Genomic DNA, 21,316 nt, shown 5'->3' on the forward strand with positions numbered 1-21,316 from the left:
GATTGCTCAAATGTCCCTGAGATGCTTCGCTTAATCAGAGGACATGAGGCAATGTGTGTCAGTGCAATATAGTAAGCCGGTGCGCTGCAGCCGCTGCTTGAGAATCTCCGACCAAATTGTACCTCGGTGCCCTTCAGATCATTCAAAGCACTAATAAGTCAGGCTGCTCTGTTGTCAAGGGAGCGGGAGTTAAGTGAAACCCACTATAACACTCAAATCTCCCCCCTTGCCAGTCGCTTAGCAAAGGTCTGGTGCTCTGAGTTTGATGACCTTGTTAGTTTGAGTGCCTAATCTGCTAATGCCCTGATAAAAAATAAACAGTCAGTGCGGTTATTGTCGTCCTCCCTGTCAGCAGCTGCCGTCCACGACCGCAGATGATACCTTCGTCTGTATCTGCCACGTGACCGACGGTCAAACCGTCCAAAGTCCAAGACATGGGTGTCCCGTGGAGCCGGTGGCACTGCGGAGGCTTTGGACAATTAGAGGCCTATTTAGGCTGTCGCAATTTTGTGTACAAAGCAGACTTTATGGTCTGCCCGACCATATGGGCCTGTGAAGGAATTATGTAAAATGGCTTAATTACCTTCGGTGTGTTTGTGAAGCCTGTAGTCTCCACATATGAACAGAGAAACTTAGCGCAATACCTGTTTTGGAACCACACGTGTATTACCGCTGTTACGAGCAAAGATCTTCATTTCATTTATTTGTTTCGATAGTGGCATGTATAAAACCGGTTTTCATTCGCAGTTTAAATACGACCCCTCTTTCACAAATTCTTGAATGTTTATCGCTGGCGACGGAGACGACGACGAACCGTTTGACGGCAGCTGCATTGATAAACTGCAGTCATTTGTTTAGCGACGACACAAACAAACAGAAAGCGCAATATTAATTATGACATGGGTTTAAGAAGTTAAATCTCTCTCTTCAAGACATACATAGCCTTAATGGATATAATTAAATATAATTTAGTTTTCCAGATGGACAGAGATGCCCCACTGACAAAATGTAATTGAATGTGCGAGCTCAGCTCATTGCCAAGGACTAAACAACTCCCCAGCCTCCTCTACAAACAGGAGCTCATTTCCATACTAACTTCACCTTTATTGATCCACTCGCATGGCCTCATCAACTGCTACAGTACCTACTTGAACACCTCGCAGGTTGGACCCTTTTTTTTTCTTTTTTGAAAAGCATACTGCGGTGGGAACAGACACTCGTTACTATTATCGCCGAGAACAATGGCGCATACTGATATAATTGTTCATTCGGTTGGTGGAAGCCGAGGAGCGGAGCTACACGGACCACAAATTCCGGTTGAATGCACTGCACATGCAATTTGAGGGATGATAAACATCGAGCCTTCGGCCTTTCTGCTCCCCGATCCACATACCTACTACAGCCTGTCTACATGATTTCATTTCAGTTATAACAGAAAATATAAGGATCCAGATATAGTGAAAGAATGTTGATGCCCGAAGGCCTACTAATACAACATTCAGTCTGCATACACAGATGTTTAGAGAAGAAAAAAAAAAAAAAAAAAAGAGGGATGTCAGCACATACTGGAAGCTTGCACACACTGCAGTTTATGATTCTTGTTGACATGGACAGATGACACAGATGCAGGGATATTTTTGGCTTTCAAAGTCCATGAAATTATTATAGCTATTAAATTTTTGATACAATATTCGAGTATGATAAATCTAACGGACAGATCGGCTGTGTAGAAGCAAAGCAGAACTAGTTTTTTTTTCTTTTCTTTTTTTTAACGATGTGGCGTTATCACTCGGTGACAAAACAACAACGGAATTTTCCACTTGCTCATTGGTCGTGTGGATGCTTTTCCATGCAATTCATCCAACAACTCCTGCATGTTATGGGATCCCGACACTTTGCAGATCAGCCACAAAACAACCCTCGATGTTACAATATAACAATGAGTTATTCTGTTTCTGTTACTTCGTAAACCACCAACACTTATACGCACATATTTGATGGACAGATGACCTGGACGGTCTGTTACCATACACTGGGACACTGTGCTCGAGACAAACCTTGATTTTGACGGGACCGGAATTGTTTTTAGAGGAGCCTTACACCTTTCAAACCCCATAAGGTTTAGTGGGTTTTAAAGGAATGACAAGACCGCTGGCGGACTACAGCTTAACACTAGTAGTTTAATGTACCCTGGCTCCTTGCCGACACTCTCTATGGAGTTTGTACTTTCCCTCAGTGTTTGCATGAGTCCTAGCAGAGGGTTTAGGTTTCTTACGGGTCCAAAGACTTTCATTTTGGGTGTGTTGTGGAAAAATGCCACTCCGTATGAACGGGAGTGCTGATTCAGAGAATAACAAGATCTGCTGGGATGAGAATGCTGACAATAATGTCCACTTGGATTAACGTCCACCTAAAAGGGTCATTTCTGTATATGATTAGGGTCACTATATCACCAAAACAGAGCTACACGATTACCCAAATAATATCCAAACTATGCAAAATCACCACCGTGAAATATGCAGGTCTAAAATAAACCGACTGTTTTAGCATTACACCAAAAACACAGGTGCTAGCACAGGGTTAATTGAAAACTATTACTCAGAATTAAAACAAAACGCGGTGACCGGCAGGAATGCCCACCAAACAAGCCTGAATGAGAGACGGGAGAAAGAAGTCTTTCACGGTAAAGTGTTTCTGTGCCGTATTACTGTGACTGTGCGACAGGACACTGATGAAATCTCCTCTGAGAATATCAGCATTCATACAAGGACGCTGCTGTGGCCGGGGTGACTTTGATGCATGTAGCGCTTCTGTTTAACGGAAGAAAACAGCATGAGAAAATCAAAATTTCAGATGCCGGAGACCATAAATGTCATCGGCACCCTACAAGTCTTTAAAGAGGAAGGCGTAAGCGGAGGGCCTACATTCGCCGCACATGGTATTTAATGGTTTTATCACAGTAAATCACGTTAGCGATTTTGAAGACACAAAGATGAAAAGATGTCTGGGTTGCATGCCTGTTTTAGCGAGAGGATGGAGTCAGGTGTAAGCTGTCCACCGGAGTGTACGCTAACATTTATTCCACAAATGGCTGTGGAATTTTGCACAGACTTCACAGTGGAAAGTCTACTCTATTCAGTTGAGCTCAGTTTATTATGACTGTTGTCGCACATTCAGTATTTCCTCACCTCAACATGGGTTTTATGTGTGGCTGAGTTATCTTCGGTCTGGTGCTGGTTTATATGGGTGTGCTGCTAACAATGACTTCATTATAAATCTTCATTGTTATTTTAATGCCTTCACCCCATCCTGGGCCAAGTCTGGCCCTGGTCAAAGAGCTTCCGACTTCCAAATCTAGGAGTCGGTCACTGTTTACATGACATGTTAAATTTATGCAGCGGGCCAAGTGTTCCATGTCAGTGACTCTGAAAAGGGCTTGGCAGCAAAGCAAAAATGCAGTTAGGTTTGGGAAAAACGCAATCCAATAGTTCTCCAAAATTAATGTGTGTATTCTTTATACGTTTTTTTTTTTCCTTCCTTCTTAAAGAGAATTAGATTGGAGTGGTGACTTGGAGTGGGATTTGGTGCTGATGAGGCGTTAAGATGTTGGACAGAGTCCTAGGTCAGTCAGCCACAAGACATATCACCTCCTTAAATACTGTTCCCACCAGTACGTCCCTCATGAAGACTTGTGTCATACTTTTCTAACAGTCAGAGCCTCTGCTCTGTAGCTTCGCAGAACCACAAATTAAAAATAAATGCCTTGGTGCTTCGGTCCCAAAGCCGTTGAAAAAAGAAAAATCATGTGAGGTTGTTAATAATGTTTCTGTATAAGCTGAAACGTCAGCTTTTTCAATACTGATTGTTCAAAAAAAAAGACAGCAAGTACAATTGGTCAAGAGACAGCGTATATCCCACATGAAGCGAAAGAAAGAAAAAAAAAAAATCCATCCACTCATGAATGTTTGACATTGATCCCAGAGGACGGACGTGTTCTCCCTTTAATTTCTATCACTGGTATAATCCACTTTTCAAAACCCTTTTTAGGGTGAATTAGAAAGGCACTGCATTCAAAGAGATGAGTGGAAAGAAGGGGGCGGGAATAATCACAAGGACCTAACTGTCTGTGTGGATTAGAATAGGAAAGAAAATCCTTTCATCTCAGATCAGTTCTTCCGAGCTAAGTAACGTGTATGCACACTCTCATGCGCGGGGGGGGGGGGGGAAATGCACCGAACCTTAAATGCATTCTTCTCACCGAAGACAGCCAAAAAGCTCGATGTTGCAGAATTCTTTTTTGATACAGACAAGGTAGGTTTGATCCTCGAGCTGATGTCATTAAATTATGTTTCAAATGGTTGAGATAGGATACTGCTGGATTAGAGAAAAGCTTGTATAAAAGCTTTGCTCTCCAGGCTGACCTCAAAGTTTGGCTCTCGGGCAACAGACAGAGCAGTGCAGGCACATGATTTAACTCGCTTCTCCAATTTCTCATTCTGAAATGTGGACCGCTGCTTTATTTCTGACAGGCAGCCTTTTGACATCCAGTAAAATGTAACGAGGAATAGATAAGCCCTGAAAACCTCCTCGACCAGAAAACATCATAACACCCCAAACAGCACCGTCTGACGGATAAGAAAATGGATTAGCCATTATGTCTATTTGTTCTGTTGTCTCTCTCTCTCTCTCTCTCTCTCTCTCACTGAGAGTTTAACTGAGTGTAAAATGGCATCCAAGGCCAGTTGTGGATTACAAGTGGTGGCATTTAAAACGAGTAAACATTGTTTATTCTGGTAGAAAAACAGGTGTTTTGAATTAGATATTTGCGATTAGACAAAACATCCTTTTCATTTTATTGCCGCTAAAAGAGAAACGATACGTATTTGCGAGAGAATGCTCGACCTCCGTGTCGAAAGCTCATTTGACTTGAGATCATAAACTAAATTCAAAAATCAGGAAACGCCATTTGGTGGAAGCGCCACTCGATAAGTCTCTACTTAAACAAACACTTAAGTGAAATTGCATTGCTGCGAGTACCCAAAACATTCAAACATACCCCACACATATTCACGCAAGTACACCACACACACAGATGTGTGCAAACTTGTTTTCCCTGAAGGCAACTCAACCAGTCGAGTGATATTTTTAGACCAGTCAGTGGGAGCTGGTTCACAAAATCAAAAGACTCTGACTTTGCTCTTTGTAGTTTGCCTTGTGGTCAGCAAATAAACAAAAATACTTCTAAGACTAAGTATATTGACTCTTCGGGACTGCATTTATTTCAGCGGTGGGCTTTGGCTCAAAAACGTTGACATTTTGTCCAGGATGTTGCAAAGACCGTTATGAGGGGGTAAAAATCAGAATGTAGTTTGCGGTGTTGTGGCGATTCTTAAAGCAACTACATTAACTAAGTGAAGGACCTCTCTTGGAAATTCACAAGCTGAGCTTTAAATCCATTATCTGGTTCCCACAACGTTTCAACATTGAGAATTCTGAGCTGGTCCATTCTAATGGCACTTTGGCAATAAGACCATGCAAAAACGCATTCTGTGAATCCTTGTGGAACATAAGAGCTTCATTTTTTTCCCCCCTTCCTTTCATTCGGTATGAAAGGATGGACAGCATAAAGTAGTGAGCTGAAAACAAGCAAAGGAGCAAAGAGCCGGGGGAATTTCACAACAGAGAGAGTGATTTATCGAACCTGTTCCAACAAACTGGCAGCAAACAATCCCCTTAGAAAAGTATTAGGGTGGAGGGTAAGAAACATAATCCTCTGCATAATCACTCTTGCTCAAACACTGCTTTGCTGTTAACTTCCTCTTTGTTACACTAAAAACCTTCAACCGGCAATTATGCTCATGGACTTCAGTTTTTACTATCAACGCTTCATGTTTAAGCGTGTTTTTTTTTTCGTGTGTGTTTTTATGGTGGTCACTGGTCAGCAAATTTAAGGGCTGATCTTTGATGGAACATAGATTAGAAAAAAAAAAAAAGGGAAAAACCTTTTCATAAGGCTAAAACAAGATAGACAGAACACACGCGAACCAAGAGGGAAATCCCCCGGCCGTAAGCATTACTATACTAGGCAGCCTCAGGTTTAAAAGCGATGCTAAAAATAAAAACAAGTCGTGGAGTTTGTGCACAAACACCCGAATAACATAAAAGCTGCTGAGATGTTATTGTCCTTATCACAGCGTCATCTGTGAAAAAGAGACAGTTGGGCTGGCAAATCACAGTTTTATGGTTCCAGCGTTGTGACAGAATCGACTTCACTCAAGACCGACAAGCATCTCCTGTGACGCTGGCTGTGTCCAGATTTAAAACATCCAATGACAACACGGATGGAGAAGACTGTCGGCTGCCATCTTTGCCATCATCGGCCTGTGCCGGTCAACTCAGGACGGGGACATCCATCTACATGTTCGATCTGTTATCGCTCGGACTGGACGGACCCATCTCGAATCAGACGGAGACCAGCAATTCAGTATATGTAGCTTTGTATGTATCTGCGGTGTGTTAAAAAAAAAATAGATATGAGGAAAAAATTAATATTCTAAAAATCAAGCACCGCTGGTTTGCTCGCAGTTACTCTGTGGCTTCTGGCAAATCCCTACTTGTGAAAGAAGTCGGTTGACAAAATAGACATAAAATCTAGGTTGATGAAAACATGTCCTCTGTGTATTTGGCTTATTTTCCTGTAAAATCGTTCAAGATTCAGATGCAACTCAAAGCTATTTCTTGATTTCACTGCCACAGACCTGATTTCACTTGGCTGTTAACATCTTTCATTAATGAAAAGCATCACGTTCCACCTACACGCTGCTTCCTTTCCACAGCCGGCTGGAGTGGGCAGCTTGTACACTTTGCCATCTGTAGAGAAGTGATTTTCACAGCTTAAGCTCTGCAGCTGTAAACCTTGCTATGAAAGTTGATCATACTGTCAACATTTACTCAATACTGTTTCATGCATCTGAAGTGAGAACGTTGATTGCACACGAGCCGCCGCTGAAGAGTAATTTAACAATGAGCGCGGCGTTGACCTTGCGCCTGGTGTATCACGTCTACGAAAAGAAAAAAAAAAATGGAATTGGGCTGCAAAAGCAAATAATCATGAACATGTTTAGCGCTCTAATCATCACTTCAATCCAAAAATTAAAAAGGAAAAAAAAGGCAAACACATTTTTAAGGTTTAATCGCTGGTTGAATTAATTCTGCCTAAATAATTTCATTTGACTCAGGAATGGGCACCATGTAAAAAAAAAAAAACATATCACCCACTGTAGTGGTGTGTATGAGAGTCAATGATACAGAAAGTGGTACTGCGAATGGGCATCTATTAACTCTTTAAGAAGATGATACTTTAGAATGGTACACACATTTAAATTGGAAAAAATGTCAGCAACCTGTTTTGATTTATTCCAGGGCCACTGGTGGAAATTAAAATCGAAGAAATGTATAACCACATACTATGAAATCCAACGTTAAAAAAAAAAAAAAAAAAAGGGATAAAAGCATTGACAGGAAAAATTGGAGCAATTGGAAGGGGAAGGCGTCTCAGTTGGCGTCAGTGTCCCGGTGCGTGGTGCTATCAAAGACGTTGTTCGGTTCGTAATTTTCACGTTGACTCCGGTCCCTCGCTCTATGCTGATAGGTTCTTACAGGACTGATATAGACAATTTCACAGACCAATGGAAGACGATCATCACACAAACAGATGCCTCATTATTGTAGCAGTTAGCGTTTAGCCTTGCCTCCTGGTCCCGCAGCACATTATCTCTGCACCAATTCAGGTTATTTATATAGTAACATTCTTTCCAGACAATTAGCTTGTAAAGCAGGTATTATGAAAGGAAAAGTGAACTGTTCTGTGATTGAGCCTGACTGAAAACCAGAAACTACTTTTGGAGTTAGATATTCTTCTGTTGTTGACTACAGGTTTACAAAAAGGTTTACCATTACCTTGCACTGGGCACAGAATTATTACTGCAATCGATTAGAAATGGCCTAGTTAAATTGTTTCTACAACAAAAGAAAAGGGGGGCGGGGGGACAAACGGTGAAAATATTTTTCAAAGACCAATTGAATGACTTTCATACTTTACAGGACTAATCCATGATTTGAAAGCCATGAACTATTCTGACTGGAAACATGCTGGTTTCACTGAACTTGGCACTCTGGTTGAAAATAAACAAATGTGTTTGCTATTATCAAATCAATGAATAATTGTTCTCACTGGGAATGTGCTTTCACTGAGCAGCCTTCACAGGCTACTGTCACAAAAAAGCAGAGGTTGTTCGGCTTCACCGACTCATTAATGAAAAGAACTCGAAAAAAAAATAAAAAAATAAAGGAATAAAAAAAAATAATAACAATAACCTCGGCCTGATTTCTGCCTTCGGAACAGTGCGGACATGTTCTCAGATCCCGGCCGACCGTTTCGCAACCCGTGGCAAGTCGCTGCAAACTTTGAGCCACCTCTTGCCTCGCTGGTAGAAAATTCCAGTTGAGGGGAGAAAGCCACGTCTGCTCCTCCCCACTGTGTGGGTTTTGTTCTGCTAATCAGACCACATGCCTCAAGGATTCAGGAATCCAAGAGCTCTCAGCCAGCTCCTCTCATACCACATACAACCGCAGCAGCCTGTGACAAACTATTCAGTGTGTTGGGGGTTAAAGAGTCTATCCATTCATAACACTGTTCAACCCCCCACACACACCTCCCCTTCTAATCTCAGGCAGCTCTTTCCCCCCACAAATACACACTCGCACATACACACCTCTTACCCCTTACTTGCCCTCTCTGTCTCTACCCCCCCTTCCCCGCCTTTCAGCACCCAGAGCTCTTTTATCTGTCTGTTAGAAAAAAAAAAAAAAACGGGAGCCGATCCTCAGGATCGGCATTTTAGAGGTCCAATCCTATCATTACTGTACTCTTGTTCCACACCCTGATAATACCGCAGCACTGCTCTCCTTTTCTATGTTCTGTGAACATTCCACTGCATAATAGGGGAAAAAAAAAAAAAAACGAACGGGGGTAGGAGGGGGGATTCGGGCACAATAGTGTGTGACCCTCGGCTCAGAAAGTGGGGTGAGTAAACTGCATGCACGTCAGGCTTACTCTTGACTCTTGTTATCGCCAGCTAAAACAGTGTTTAAAATATTTATGCGGCAGCGAGTGAAGACGGCGCATCGCGTAAGATGCTGCTTACCGGAGTAAACTGCGCGGCTACCTTGATGATAAGCCGAGATGTGAAAACCGGATTTAAAACAGAAAAGGCAGCAGACAGACTACAGAGTTAACACAATGGGGATCTTGATTCTACACTCTCTTCTACCCCGGTTTATTTTGTTCATCTTATTTTGGTTTGTTTCCTCTCTGTTCTCTCCTCCCCGGCTCTGTTGCTACCCGCGCTTTGAAAGGAGAAATGAGGCGCGCTGGAAATTTGCAGGCTAACAATGGCAGACAGCTGCTCTTGCTGCATAAGTCTTTCATGAGCTGAATTAGTTGTACAAGCCTTTGCTCCCTTCCCCCCACATGCCTCCCGCATAGCAAGCTGATCCAGACACAGCAACACACCTCATGGAAGGCTGAGGAGAGAATGAGGGAGAGACAATGCATGACATGGCCTTTGTTTGACAGATCTGTGATTGTTTTTTTGTCGCTGTTTTGTTCTTTTGTTTTGGAAAAGTGGTCTAATGTTTTGTGCCTGTGTGGAAAGTATTCACATGGATACTTCACTACTTTTTTTTTTTTTTTTTTTTACATTCGTGTTTGCACTGTGGGAACAATTTATCTTTTCAAAAGGTACAATTAAGGTTTTAAAATAACAAGCAAAACCTAGTGGAGCAAGAGGGTTCATTCTAGATCTTTTTTTTTTTTTTTTGTTGTTTGTTTTTATCAAACACCAGATGTGACCTAATCTGATATTGTAAAGCCCTGAGATTTTTTTTTGAGATTAACCGCAAAGAAGTTGTGTTTTTTTTTTTAAAAAAAAAAGGGACATCGTGAATCCATTTGTGTTACATTTCTGATAAGGCACAGTATCACATCGTGGCAAACAGTCACAACACTTACTATGGAAAAATGTCAGTGGACACATTCGACCCCTGGTATGTGTGTGTGTGTGTGTGTGAGACCATACACTATTGATCTTAACAATATAACCCCAAGCCTCAATAAGACCATCTGCATTGTTTGACATACAAACATTGGACTCTTCTTCACACAAGTTGGATGGACAGAATATGAAGCACGCTTCTTTGTACCACACAGTGCAGCTCACAATCACTACTCTAAAATAACCCAAAATAAAATCAGCATTATACAAACGCAATAACCTTCATGAAATCGGAAGCTGCTGTAGAGCCACGTATCTTAATCTTAATATCCCTTCTGAATTAAGTGATTAGTATGAGTAGAGGTCCAAACATAAGATTATAATTTCAATAAAATTCAACATGTGTCTCGTTTCAGATGCCGGATTTTTTTTTTTTTTTTTTTTCCAAGTGACCTGCCAAATTCAACAATTGCAGAATTGGAAAAACGTCAATTAAGCTTGTAACAACAATATATAGCTGAGCAAGGGGTAACGACTGTTCGGTTTTTCTTTCTCTCTCCCTTTTTTTTTTTTTTTTCTTGCTGCAAGATGTTGTCCTGGAGTGAATCATCTACGTGCCAATGGCAATCACCTGGAGAAAATATGGCGTGGAAATTACAGAGGAATGTTTGTAAATTGTCAAGCTTAGAGTACACACAAGTACTGACGATACTAACCGGGGAAAAAAATCTGAATACGACTGACAAGTTTTATTACAACCATTAATCATGATTTAGACTAAAAGAGAAACAAACAAGCTGGAGCTAGAAACCCCTTGGCTCTTAAAGATCTGTCGGGATTTTGAGTCTGTTCTCATTCTCAGGAGCATTGAAACAATTGGATTTGGAAGTAGGCCACGTGGCTTAAAAATAAGACCTCAACATTGTTTTCACAACACATAACCGTCATCAGTTTCTTTAGTCTCGGTATGATCTTGCCATATTGGGATAGGCCGTAAGATGATACGCTGATATAAAACCTTTTAATGCTTTTACCGCATTTACGACTATTCAGTGGAGCCGCGCGATGCATTTGAACCCGAAAACCGAGCGAACTTGAAGGTGAAGGTCTAAACACTCAGGATACACGTTTGTGCAGACTCGATGGCTTCTTTCATAGTTTAAACGGTGCAATTAAGGTTTTTAGGATTTGAGCGTATTATTGTAGTCCCGCTTCTTTTTTTTTTTTTTTTTTTTTGGGCTTATTTCGTCTTAATGGGTTTTTATCAAACCTTGGGTAACTCCCTCATTTGAAGTGAGCTTCTTGATGAAATGTGCTCCCATTCTTAGAATAAGTCGGTCTCTCTTCCATTCCAGAGCCTTTAAAAGCCCTGGCACTACTTAAAAGGACTGAGCTGCAACACAATAGTAACAGTCAGTTGAGTAGAGACAAAGAGAGAGAAACTCAGGCAAGAAATCCCTCCACTCGGTGAACTTCGCATCGGCAGCAATGCAGAGTGGTGGCTGAGCTCTTTCATTAAAGTGCAGCCGTTCCTTCCTCTCCACCTTTTTCAAAGTAACATTGCCAATGTAATTTTCCATGAGAGTCGCTCCATTTATCAAGGCCAGTGGCACATTGAGGCGGCTGACGAATGCCTTACTCCTCTAGATGTGTATAATGAGAGGTGGGAGAGTGAGACACACTCAGAAGTGGTTACCACTTGTGCGAGGGAAGTAAAGATGATTTATTCAGCATCTGAGAGCTAATGCTTTGGGGGGATTTAACTTGGGACACAGACAATGTAGCCACAATATTACACCTCAACCATGGAGAACAAGATTGCTAGTGAGACACACAGTGATTACGGTCATGATTATGCCAGAGTCATGATAGAATTTGGGATTTAGAGCTTTATGAAATAAGGACGTCTATATTTGTAGTGTGATTGTCCTTTCTGTCACATCCTTGACGAAACATAAAACATGACCGATGAGATGTGCTCCGGCTACGCTCTTTGCCGGTTTATAATTCTAATTTCGGATTTATACCGTTTGACAAGAAATGCCTGCACTTACCCTTCATCACATCAAACATTTATTTGTCATGTCAAAACACGCTCACGGTGGAATGGATTCAGGAATTAAGGACAACAATTATTTGTGCCGCTTCAACTGAGAGCACCGATCATTGAAAAAAGGTTCTCGTTTGATTGTATTTATCCTCAGTTTTTTTTTTTTTTTTTTAAACCATTCTCATCTCATTTTTGTACTGGCGCCGCTGGCTTATGTTTATTTCACATATGAAATAGCGAGCTGCTGGTGAAACCTGCGATTTACAAATTGAGAAAATGTAGAAGAGAATTTTCTGCCTGGAAGCTAGTATCGGATGGAGTTAGAGCGTTGCGGCCGACCTATTGTCCACTATAGACTGTTACATTAAAGAAATCTTTATAGTTTACCGAACTACTTATTAAACTGAACAGTAATAAGGTACCGATTAACGGCAACAAGGCAAGTCAATAAACATTAAAAAGCATGTCGTCCATCGGCATCGCCGGGAAAACAAAAAGAACCCATCGAGCAGGAAGTCGCAGGTAATTCTAGGATAGGCGCATTAATAAAAGTCCTTTTTAGCTCACAACGGGTATGGATAATTTCTTCCGGCTTTTCAGCGGGCTGGTTGGCTGAGGCCCTTTTTACACATGCACTGCAAACCAGAAATGATCAAGGCTTTGTCCGTGTGAATTGTAAGTGTGAAGGCAAACGTCAGGGCAAGTTACATCGGGCATGAAACCTTCTTTAATCAACTTTCTTCCTCGAGCCGTGTGACTGTCTGTTGAGCCACAGTAAATCTTTCTCCGGGGGAATCACAGCAAGAATGTCTTACTGTTTATCATGCAACTGGAACGCAATACAAGCAATCCAGGGCAGAAGAAACTTCATTCATAAAAGAAACGCCAACGCGGCGCGGCAAAGATACCGAATATATCGGAGAGGAAAAAATGACAAGAAGACGGATCTTTGGGTCCACTTTGCGTGAACGCGCTGATCTCTGCAGCGCGGCGTTCGGGTCGTGTCCTGCCTTCTTAGCACTCCGCCCCCCTACGACGGACAAAGAAAATCCCCCACTGTGAGCTACGAGTCTGAAAAACCGGTCTATTACTGGCCTTGATATTCTCTGCGTTAACTGGAGATAATATGAGAAGAGTCCATGGTGAGATGAATGTCCGCAATTTCGCCAGGAGAGACCCGCTGCAACTTGATTTCGCTGCGCGACCATAAACAACGGCGATATTCTGAACCTCTTCAACTGTGCGACGTAGGACCAGTTTCGGTCACAACAATACATATTGCCTCTTTGAGTGATCCGTCATCCGGAATGGCCTAAAATCTCAGTGTACATGAGGCTATATAGGGACTGCAGGCATAACTGAACAGTCACACTCCGCATGCCAACGGCGCCGTGTCTCTAAGTCACAGCTCTATTCCAAAATGCTGAAATGCTATATCAACTCAAAGACCAGAGTGGCGTTATGTAAATATTGCTTAGTTTGATGTACCCAGGAAAAGCTTCATCATAATTGGGTCATTGACCTCTTTAACAGTATGTACGCAAACAGCGCTCACGTCCTCTTCAGCAGTTTTTTTTTTCCCTTATTGATTTAAGAAACACCATTAGGGAGCCAATTTGTCACGGCACATCTAGTTTTTGAGGAATGCGAAAAAGAGCGGCGCTTCTTGCGTTCGTAACAAAGAACACAATTGGTGTTTCGACATCCGAAAATTTTCCACTGCTCCTCGCAGGTACGTCGCAGGAATCTAGCTTGTCCTTCATATCAGCGCAAGAGGTGCTGGTTGCTTCCTAATACTTAAAAAGCTGGGTCAAAGGGATTTAATTCTAAAGATCAAATTTAACAGCTTCGCTTCACAGATGATTTATCACTGATTATCATATTAACTGAGTAAGTGATTATGTCATAAACAGCGAACTGAATTTGATTCTGATTACACAATTTTACCAGTTAAAGCACTTCCTAAAGGTTAAGAGTATCACACAATCACATATTTTACATTATAAATGTTTTTAATGGCATCATCCTGCTTTTGCTAAGAGGTTAGCGGAATGAAAATTTGAGCGCTCTGGCTTGTTTAGGAATTAAGTGGTTGTAAGTCTGAACCTCACTTTATCCGAATTCTTTTGCGTGTTTGTCAGTCAACAGCCTTGAAATTGCATGTGCATGTAAAAACACATACTGCCAGCTCCACCTTCACAATGCTTGACCTTATTTTGCCCTAATCTGGTGTCATGTTCCTGGCCGTTGGGAATGTTACATGGACACAATGTGCACAGGGATGATAGTTTTTAACCTGTGAATGCCTTTATATACATGCGATAATGTATACAACGTATGCACTCTCCGACATTTTCAGCAAAACCTATCCGTAGTGTGCTGTAATAGTTTTACTGCACATTTTTCGAGGATATATTTCACGAGCAAAGCATTTCAAGCTATATACCTCCTACCAGTAATGCTACACAATCACTTTTGAAAGACATTATCTTTGTAGTGGCTTTCATGCAATTTCCTCTTGCAGTTCAGTTAGAAAGCTTGTGTTCAAGGCTGGGTGTCCTGGATTTAAAGAATCAAACAGGCTTCCTCGCAGCCCATCCCCCATGCCACTTTCAGAGCAGCAGGAAAAATGAGGAAGGCGTGCTTGCACCAGCTCCCTCCCCCACACACACTGCTCCACCAGGCATTGCTGGGGCTTGTGGGATTAAGAATGGAACACGATGACAGACAAAAACAGTCCCCAGCACCTCCCTGCTCTGCTGTCTTTTATACTCCGAGAGCTTGAAAAGGCTGCTAGGAGGCATACAATAGGCACAGTGATAGATCAACTCTATTAGTGAACAAGATAAGTACGGGTGAATAGCAACACAGATCTTTATATTGTTCCTGCATGACAATGTCAGAGTGGAAATTATGTGCGGCATAAAAGGGGAACATGATTTGACGTTTAGTCAACTTTGGAGGAGTAATTTGCTGCATGTGGCTGACAATTTCTATTAGATTTTTTTTCCCACATAGAGGTAGTTTTAATGGCTGACTGTTTAAAAAAAAAAAAAAAAAAAAAAAAAATATATATATATATATATATATATATATATATATATATATGTATAAGGCCAGTGCAATTAACTGAACTTTTTTTTTAGCTGGCCATACATTTGTGATATACAAAAGACACATATGGACCGAGTCAAGCCCCTTAATGTCAAGAATCACCACTGTGTGGGCCATTTCCTGTGGCCGGTCTCGGCATCATATTCATCAAGGGTGCCCTAATTCACCATGCGGCAATAAAAAAGAAAACAGCAGTGGGTCTTTTTATGCATCACATGTCAGAGAGCCTCAGAGAAAGGAGTGAACTGCCCAGACTGCTTTAAGCCACATAATGTGAAGTGTTGTTACATGACTGGATCTTTTTTTTTTTTTTCTTTTCTTTTTTTACTTCAAAGCAATACCTGCAAATATATCTATATTCGGTATGATTTATGTAACCTCAAGGAAAATATGGCTATCTGATGAAAATGAGGTAAGGATTTTTTTTTCCCCCCTTTTCTGACTGCAGTAAATACTACTAAGCGAAATATCACAGTTACTTAGGAACTTCAGTTCTTTTGATCTTCAGAGCAGCCGTATGAAACCGCTGAACTTTATTATCAGTACTGGCAGTTGAAAACATCAACATTTCACTCCTGACCACAATCTAACTGAAACCAGTGTTTTCTGTTTCGCCATCGACCGAAACCGGCAATCTGGGGATCGGCACTTTCTGTGCGCTTACTGCGTTAAGCACACCAGCAAATTAAATGGATGACAACAATTACACAGCAGTAACATGATGCATGCATGGAAACAGGGACAAGCATGGCAGCAATAGTGACTGAGGAGCTGTAAAAAGAAGATTAAGTCAGAACGATACAGATGGAAGTGTACGAGTTCAATAATCAGCTGTTTGGTGTTTTCCTGACCATGCCGAAGCTAAGAGTTACCGTCTACTGTAAAAATGATCCCTATTTTTTGAAAATTTCCTGCAGGAGCCAAGCGCTGCCAAACCTGTCTTTCAGTTTGACAAGAGCCCAGAGCAAAAGATGTCAAAACACAAATTTGAGGTCATAGTCAAATCAACACTGGGAATAGCAAGGACTTCTCAGGACAGGAATAAATCTGTTTATAACATACATACACTGGCATTTTGCGGTTTCATCTTTATTTTTAGCACAAGCCCTATACATTAGTTCCTTCATAGCATGGCTTTTGAGGCACTGTCTACGACAGAGAGCATCTGAAGCTATCAAATATGATCCGCTCGACCTTTAAAACACGTTTCCAGTGTCATACATGGTGACGACGGTAAGATTCATTTGCTCAACATTTACCCAACAAGCGCAACCTGGAGACGTGAATGGAGTGATGTGACAGCAGCGCCAAATATAGACAAAACACTGAGGTCAAAAAAAAAAAAAGAAAAAAGAAAATCTTACCTTTTCATTTTTCACTTTCTTCAATGTCTTGCATTCATTATTACCGTTTTCGACTTCCTCGGGTTCAGTTTTTGTCGTCAGTGCTGGAACTATCCCGACAGGTTCAAGAGCAATATTCCCCATTTTATTGGCTTCTGCCAAGTCTGTCGATTGCGAGTTCTCAAAAGACGTGTTACGGCTATTCCCTAAAGCAACTTGGGCTTGAGACACCACGTCCTTCTCCACGGCAGCGATGGCCACGACTGGGGAGCCATCGGTTTTGTCCTTCTTACTTTTCCCACTAGCCCCTTCTTTGTCTTTTTTACCACTTAGAACACCTCTGGAGGCTTTGCCCCCTTTCTCTATGTTCTTCCCAGAGGTGGAATTGGTGCCGGCAACACCTGCACTCGCCGTTGTGCCTGTTGGCTCCCCTTGAGTCCGTCCTGTCGTTTCTTTTTTACCCCCATCTCCAGCTGAAGCTTTATTACTATTGTCTTTAGAGTTCTTACTGCGCTTGTATTTGGATTTGCTTTCCTTGCCTTGAGAGCCAGACACTGGACTAACGAACCTTATGTTGTCAGGCAATGTTGCAACTGCACTGGGTGGCGCCGCCATGCCGTCCTTGGTGCCAGACATCTCAAGTTTGTCCTTCTCTAAATCAGCGTCAAGGTCAATAATCAGATTTCCAACACCGATATCCCACTCATCCCCGCTGTCGTAAGTGTCCACCGCATTAGAGTCCACACCTTTCCCGCCTGCAGTGCCACCACTTAGGGACATTTTAGTGCCAACGGCCCAGGATTGCCTCAGTGAGGTCCGACACCCTCTCAGACGGTTGGGACTCGGGGGCAAGGGTTAAAGAATCCTCACGGTCTACACCTTCCGGTCCCATTTAACCACATTTTTCTGTAGGAAGAAAAAAAAAAAAAAATAAGACAGGGGTTATAACAATCTAATAATCCAGGCATAAAATAAAAACAAATTGACACAGAAGAGAGCAATTAATTGGGTAGAAAAACAATACAAAATACCGTTTGGTAATGGGCCAGTAACACTAAGACGATCGCTGCGCAAACCACTATGATAATACCCACTGGTATGGCAGCAGTTCACTGAAACCCTCTCTTCATAATCACTTCCCACAGTCGTCATGGCAACCCTGGGAAATGTAGCCTAAATCCTGCTTTGACAGCCAAGGTGGCCCCACTGTTCTGAATGACTGGCTCTCTTTTCACAAGGCACGGCTGATAGTGTCACTGCTGATAAATAAGGAGCCGCTGGCCTCACACACCCCCACATGGTTTATGGAGCTGTGCCTTTTCAACTCAAGAGCACAATTGTAATCTTGCATTACCAGAGGAGCTTAAAAATGAATGAAGCCACGTATGTCTCAGGAGAACACCACTTTGCTGTATTTGCTTGCACAATATAGCCTAAAGGTCAGCATGTTTCATATCTTTCAGAAAATAGATACAACATTCCGGTGCAGATATGAACTAGAGCTGATTTAACATCTTACAGGCCCACCTGGATTGAGAAATAAAATCACGGTTTTAGGGAACACTGGAAAGAAAACGGGGAGGAGGGGAGGGTAATATTCCATATTTACATTGGGTTATCTAACAATATTCCATAGTCACATTAGATTAACCCCTTGTTAAGGTCTAGCAATACATAAATAGATAAACTGCAATTCTTTGACGAGCTTGAGTTTTATTTTAGGCTAAGTTGCAATAATGGAATCCTCTATATCACAATTCAAGTCATGTTAGTGGACATTTTGAATACATAGCAAACCTTAGGGGAGCAGGCATATGGACGTTACAGATACAAGGTTCTACATCTGCTGGAAGAGAGAGGTGGTTGAAATAAACGGGCCATAAATCACTCATCACCCTTGCTAATTAAAGAGGCTCTGCAGGTTAAACATGCAACACCAGGAAAAAAAAAAATCTCTAAACGAAACGTAGGGTGTGAATTCTGGAATAGTCACTTAACAATATTTTAAAACTGCACGCGAGTCAAAAGATATCCAGGTATCCGTGTTGGAAACTCTTTTGTTCAATCATTTATTAGGTATCGCTTTATGTGAATGATTATTTGAAAGATACAGAGATGAAAGTACAGTCGGTTTCCCATAAAAATGAGATGTACCAGATTAGGGTATATTGCAATTAATGTCACAACCACTATAGCACAGCTACCGACTTGGGCTTCACCAATTTCCTTTCTGCATACTGTAGCCGAGGACATTTGAAACTGGAAACATATTCTGTAATTTTCTGGTGGATGGGAAATAAGAGAGCTTCTCAAGCAAATCTCTTGGGCAGCGTAGCTCGGGTATAAACTTCAAGTATATCGTATTATGAATGCAACATTTGGTTTATTGCATCTTAAACGGATACATCAATGACATCCAATTCAAGTAAACATTTCAATTCACTCAAAAATAACAGGCACCAGCTAATCTGCTAGATGGCATTTTTGATATTCTATTGTCTGTCTGGGAAAAATAAAGGAGAAAGACAATCGTAATGTGTTTACGTCCTAAAGCTTGCTGCTTGCTGTTTAGCTCTGATACCTCTAACCTCCAGGAAGTGAGAAACCGGTGCTCATGGTGACAAACACAGTTCTGAGTTTAAAGACCGTAAACCGGGGGGCTTGATTTTCTGAAAATATAACCATTGTGATTTACTACATGGCGGTAAATAATTAACACTCAGAACTGTAGTTCTAATCTCTCCTGATAAAGATTTTGAATGGTAAGGAGGCGAGAGCACAAAAGACTGGAGTGGTGCTCACTGGTGATGAGATCAATATTGCCTCAATCAATTCTAATTCCACTCCTTGTGCTAGAGACACTCAACTGACAAAATAAAATCAAACAGTACGCAGTGGGGCCCTAAAAAGATCCCCCACAGCAAAATTATTAATAGCAATTCACATGGTTGCTTTGTACAGCAGCCAACTTAATATCAGTTTTCTAAATAATAGCTACCATTTTCGACAATGTAGCTCCTGAATCAATATTTGGGGTCAGAGAGTTTATTTTTCGTTTGTAATTACATCCATTCGGATAGATAATGCAACGTTTCTCCTCAAAACGAATCACATAAAAATTATTTTGGCATCCTTATTTTTGTCTTTTTCATAACTATCTCACCGACTTGAAACATTGAGGCGCTTTTTCAAACTATATTCTCCTCATACAATAAATCCGTTTTAAAATGATTAACTCATTTATAATACCGAAAACTTAATTATGGATAAGCGACATGCAGCATTTTCTTACTATCAAAATATCCACATCTACTTCAATCACACATTTTGGCACAAACGCTAAATAAATATTTGTTGAGGGTGGGGAAGGGATTGTGGACTCCCATTCTCTGTTGAAGGTGTTTTTACTTTTTACACAATACTTGCAAATATTATAATAAAGTCTGTTAATGTTGCCCATCTCCAATATTTACAGATTAAAAGGAGTCGTGTCATCAGTGTATTTGATTACTGAAGGACTCTGCCGTGGCAGTTAAATGACACCTGAGTCCTTGGTTGCTATTGTTGTGTTGTTCTGCAGAACTTTACTGCTATGACAGCCTTGCACGTCATGTGTATAATTAGTTGAGTTAAAAATTGCAAACTACGTCATTTATGAGTTTTGTGCGTGTGATATGATCTGACTTATTGATACAGTGGATGCATGACCACAGTTCACATAGATAGCCTGTTTCTTCTCATGCAGTCAGCTTGTAAAAGCAGGGGTGACTTGAATAAGCATGCCCTTCTTTCTGTTGGTGAGTGGGACGAGACTGGTTTCAGAAGGAGACAATTAGCTGCCAAAAAAAGCAGCAGTGACAATACTGTGTTAAGAAAAAAAAAAAAAAAAACAAATACCATAATGTCCTTGCAGAGACTACATAGACATAAGACTACTCCTCAAAAATTGATACATGAACCCATAAACGACCTTTGCAGCCACGAAGAAAAGAACACGCCACACCATAATTTAAAGACTAATGTTAGAAGAGTCCCAAATTTTCAAAGTTATAAACAATACTAGAACCAATAAACACTGGCGCATGAAACAATGTAAACCACTTCTGGGTCAAAGAAAATAACTGCATGGTCTACACTAGTGGCAGGTACCGAAATCAATAGTTCCACTTCCAGCCATTCAAAAAGCTGCAGCCAAATCTAGCACTGTTGGACAAACCTCAGTCAGCATTGGCAACCGACACTCTTGCGTTGGGAAAGGTACCAAATTCCGGTGGTGGATGACGCAGAGTAGCCCAGTTGAGCGGTATAGTGTTATAATTGGATTAAAAAAAAAAAAAAATGGAACCAGTCATCAATGGTCAATTTCAATGGTAGCCAAGTGACGATGAGGCTGGTCATTTTTTCTTTAAGTTCTCTCACAAGCATTGTGGAAAATCTCAAACACAGTAATTGTCTTCCATTGCCCCTGTTTGCCATTCCCATGCAAGCAAACAGAAGAGTAGAAAATTTACAAAGCTTTCACTGCAGTGGAAGCCAAAAAACTAATTAGTTCCTGCTACAAATTTGCTGAATTCCATTTAACAGCGATACACGCTAGATGTATTGCAGACATTCATACAGTCAGAGTAAATACTTGAAATGAATATTCAAGATCTTTCGTTTTCTGTGTTGAATCAAGTAGAACACAAATAGCCTTAAAAAAATTCACCCGTCTCAATTCCATGAGTGAAAGGCTCTTCCAATGTGTTTTTTCC

The 21,316-nt window shown here is 41.2% G+C and overlaps 1 protein-coding gene across 3 annotated transcripts in view; it reads right to left on the reverse strand.

Moving 5' to 3' along the window:
* znf609b (zinc finger protein 609b) overlaps positions 1-21,316 on the reverse strand; it is an 84,782-nt gene that overhangs the window by 43,311 nt on the left and 20,155 nt on the right. For all 3 annotated transcript variants that reach the window (XM_086144144.1, XM_086144145.1, XM_086144143.1), the window contains exon 2: positions 16,584-17,468. In XM_086144144.1, coding sequence (XP_086000270.1) covers positions 16,584-17,342 — 759 coding nt within the window. In that variant the 5' untranslated portion in view covers positions 17,343-17,468. The remainder of the gene's footprint in view (positions 1-16,583; positions 17,469-21,316) is intronic.

Source organism: Fistularia commersonii, chromosome 3 (assembly GCF_037954325.1).
Source record: "Fistularia commersonii isolate RoL2024-O1a breed Wild chromosome 3, RoL_Fcom_v1.0, whole genome shotgun sequence".
NCBI classification, from domain to species: Eukaryota; Metazoa; Chordata; class Actinopteri; order Syngnathiformes; family Fistulariidae; genus Fistularia; species Fistularia commersonii.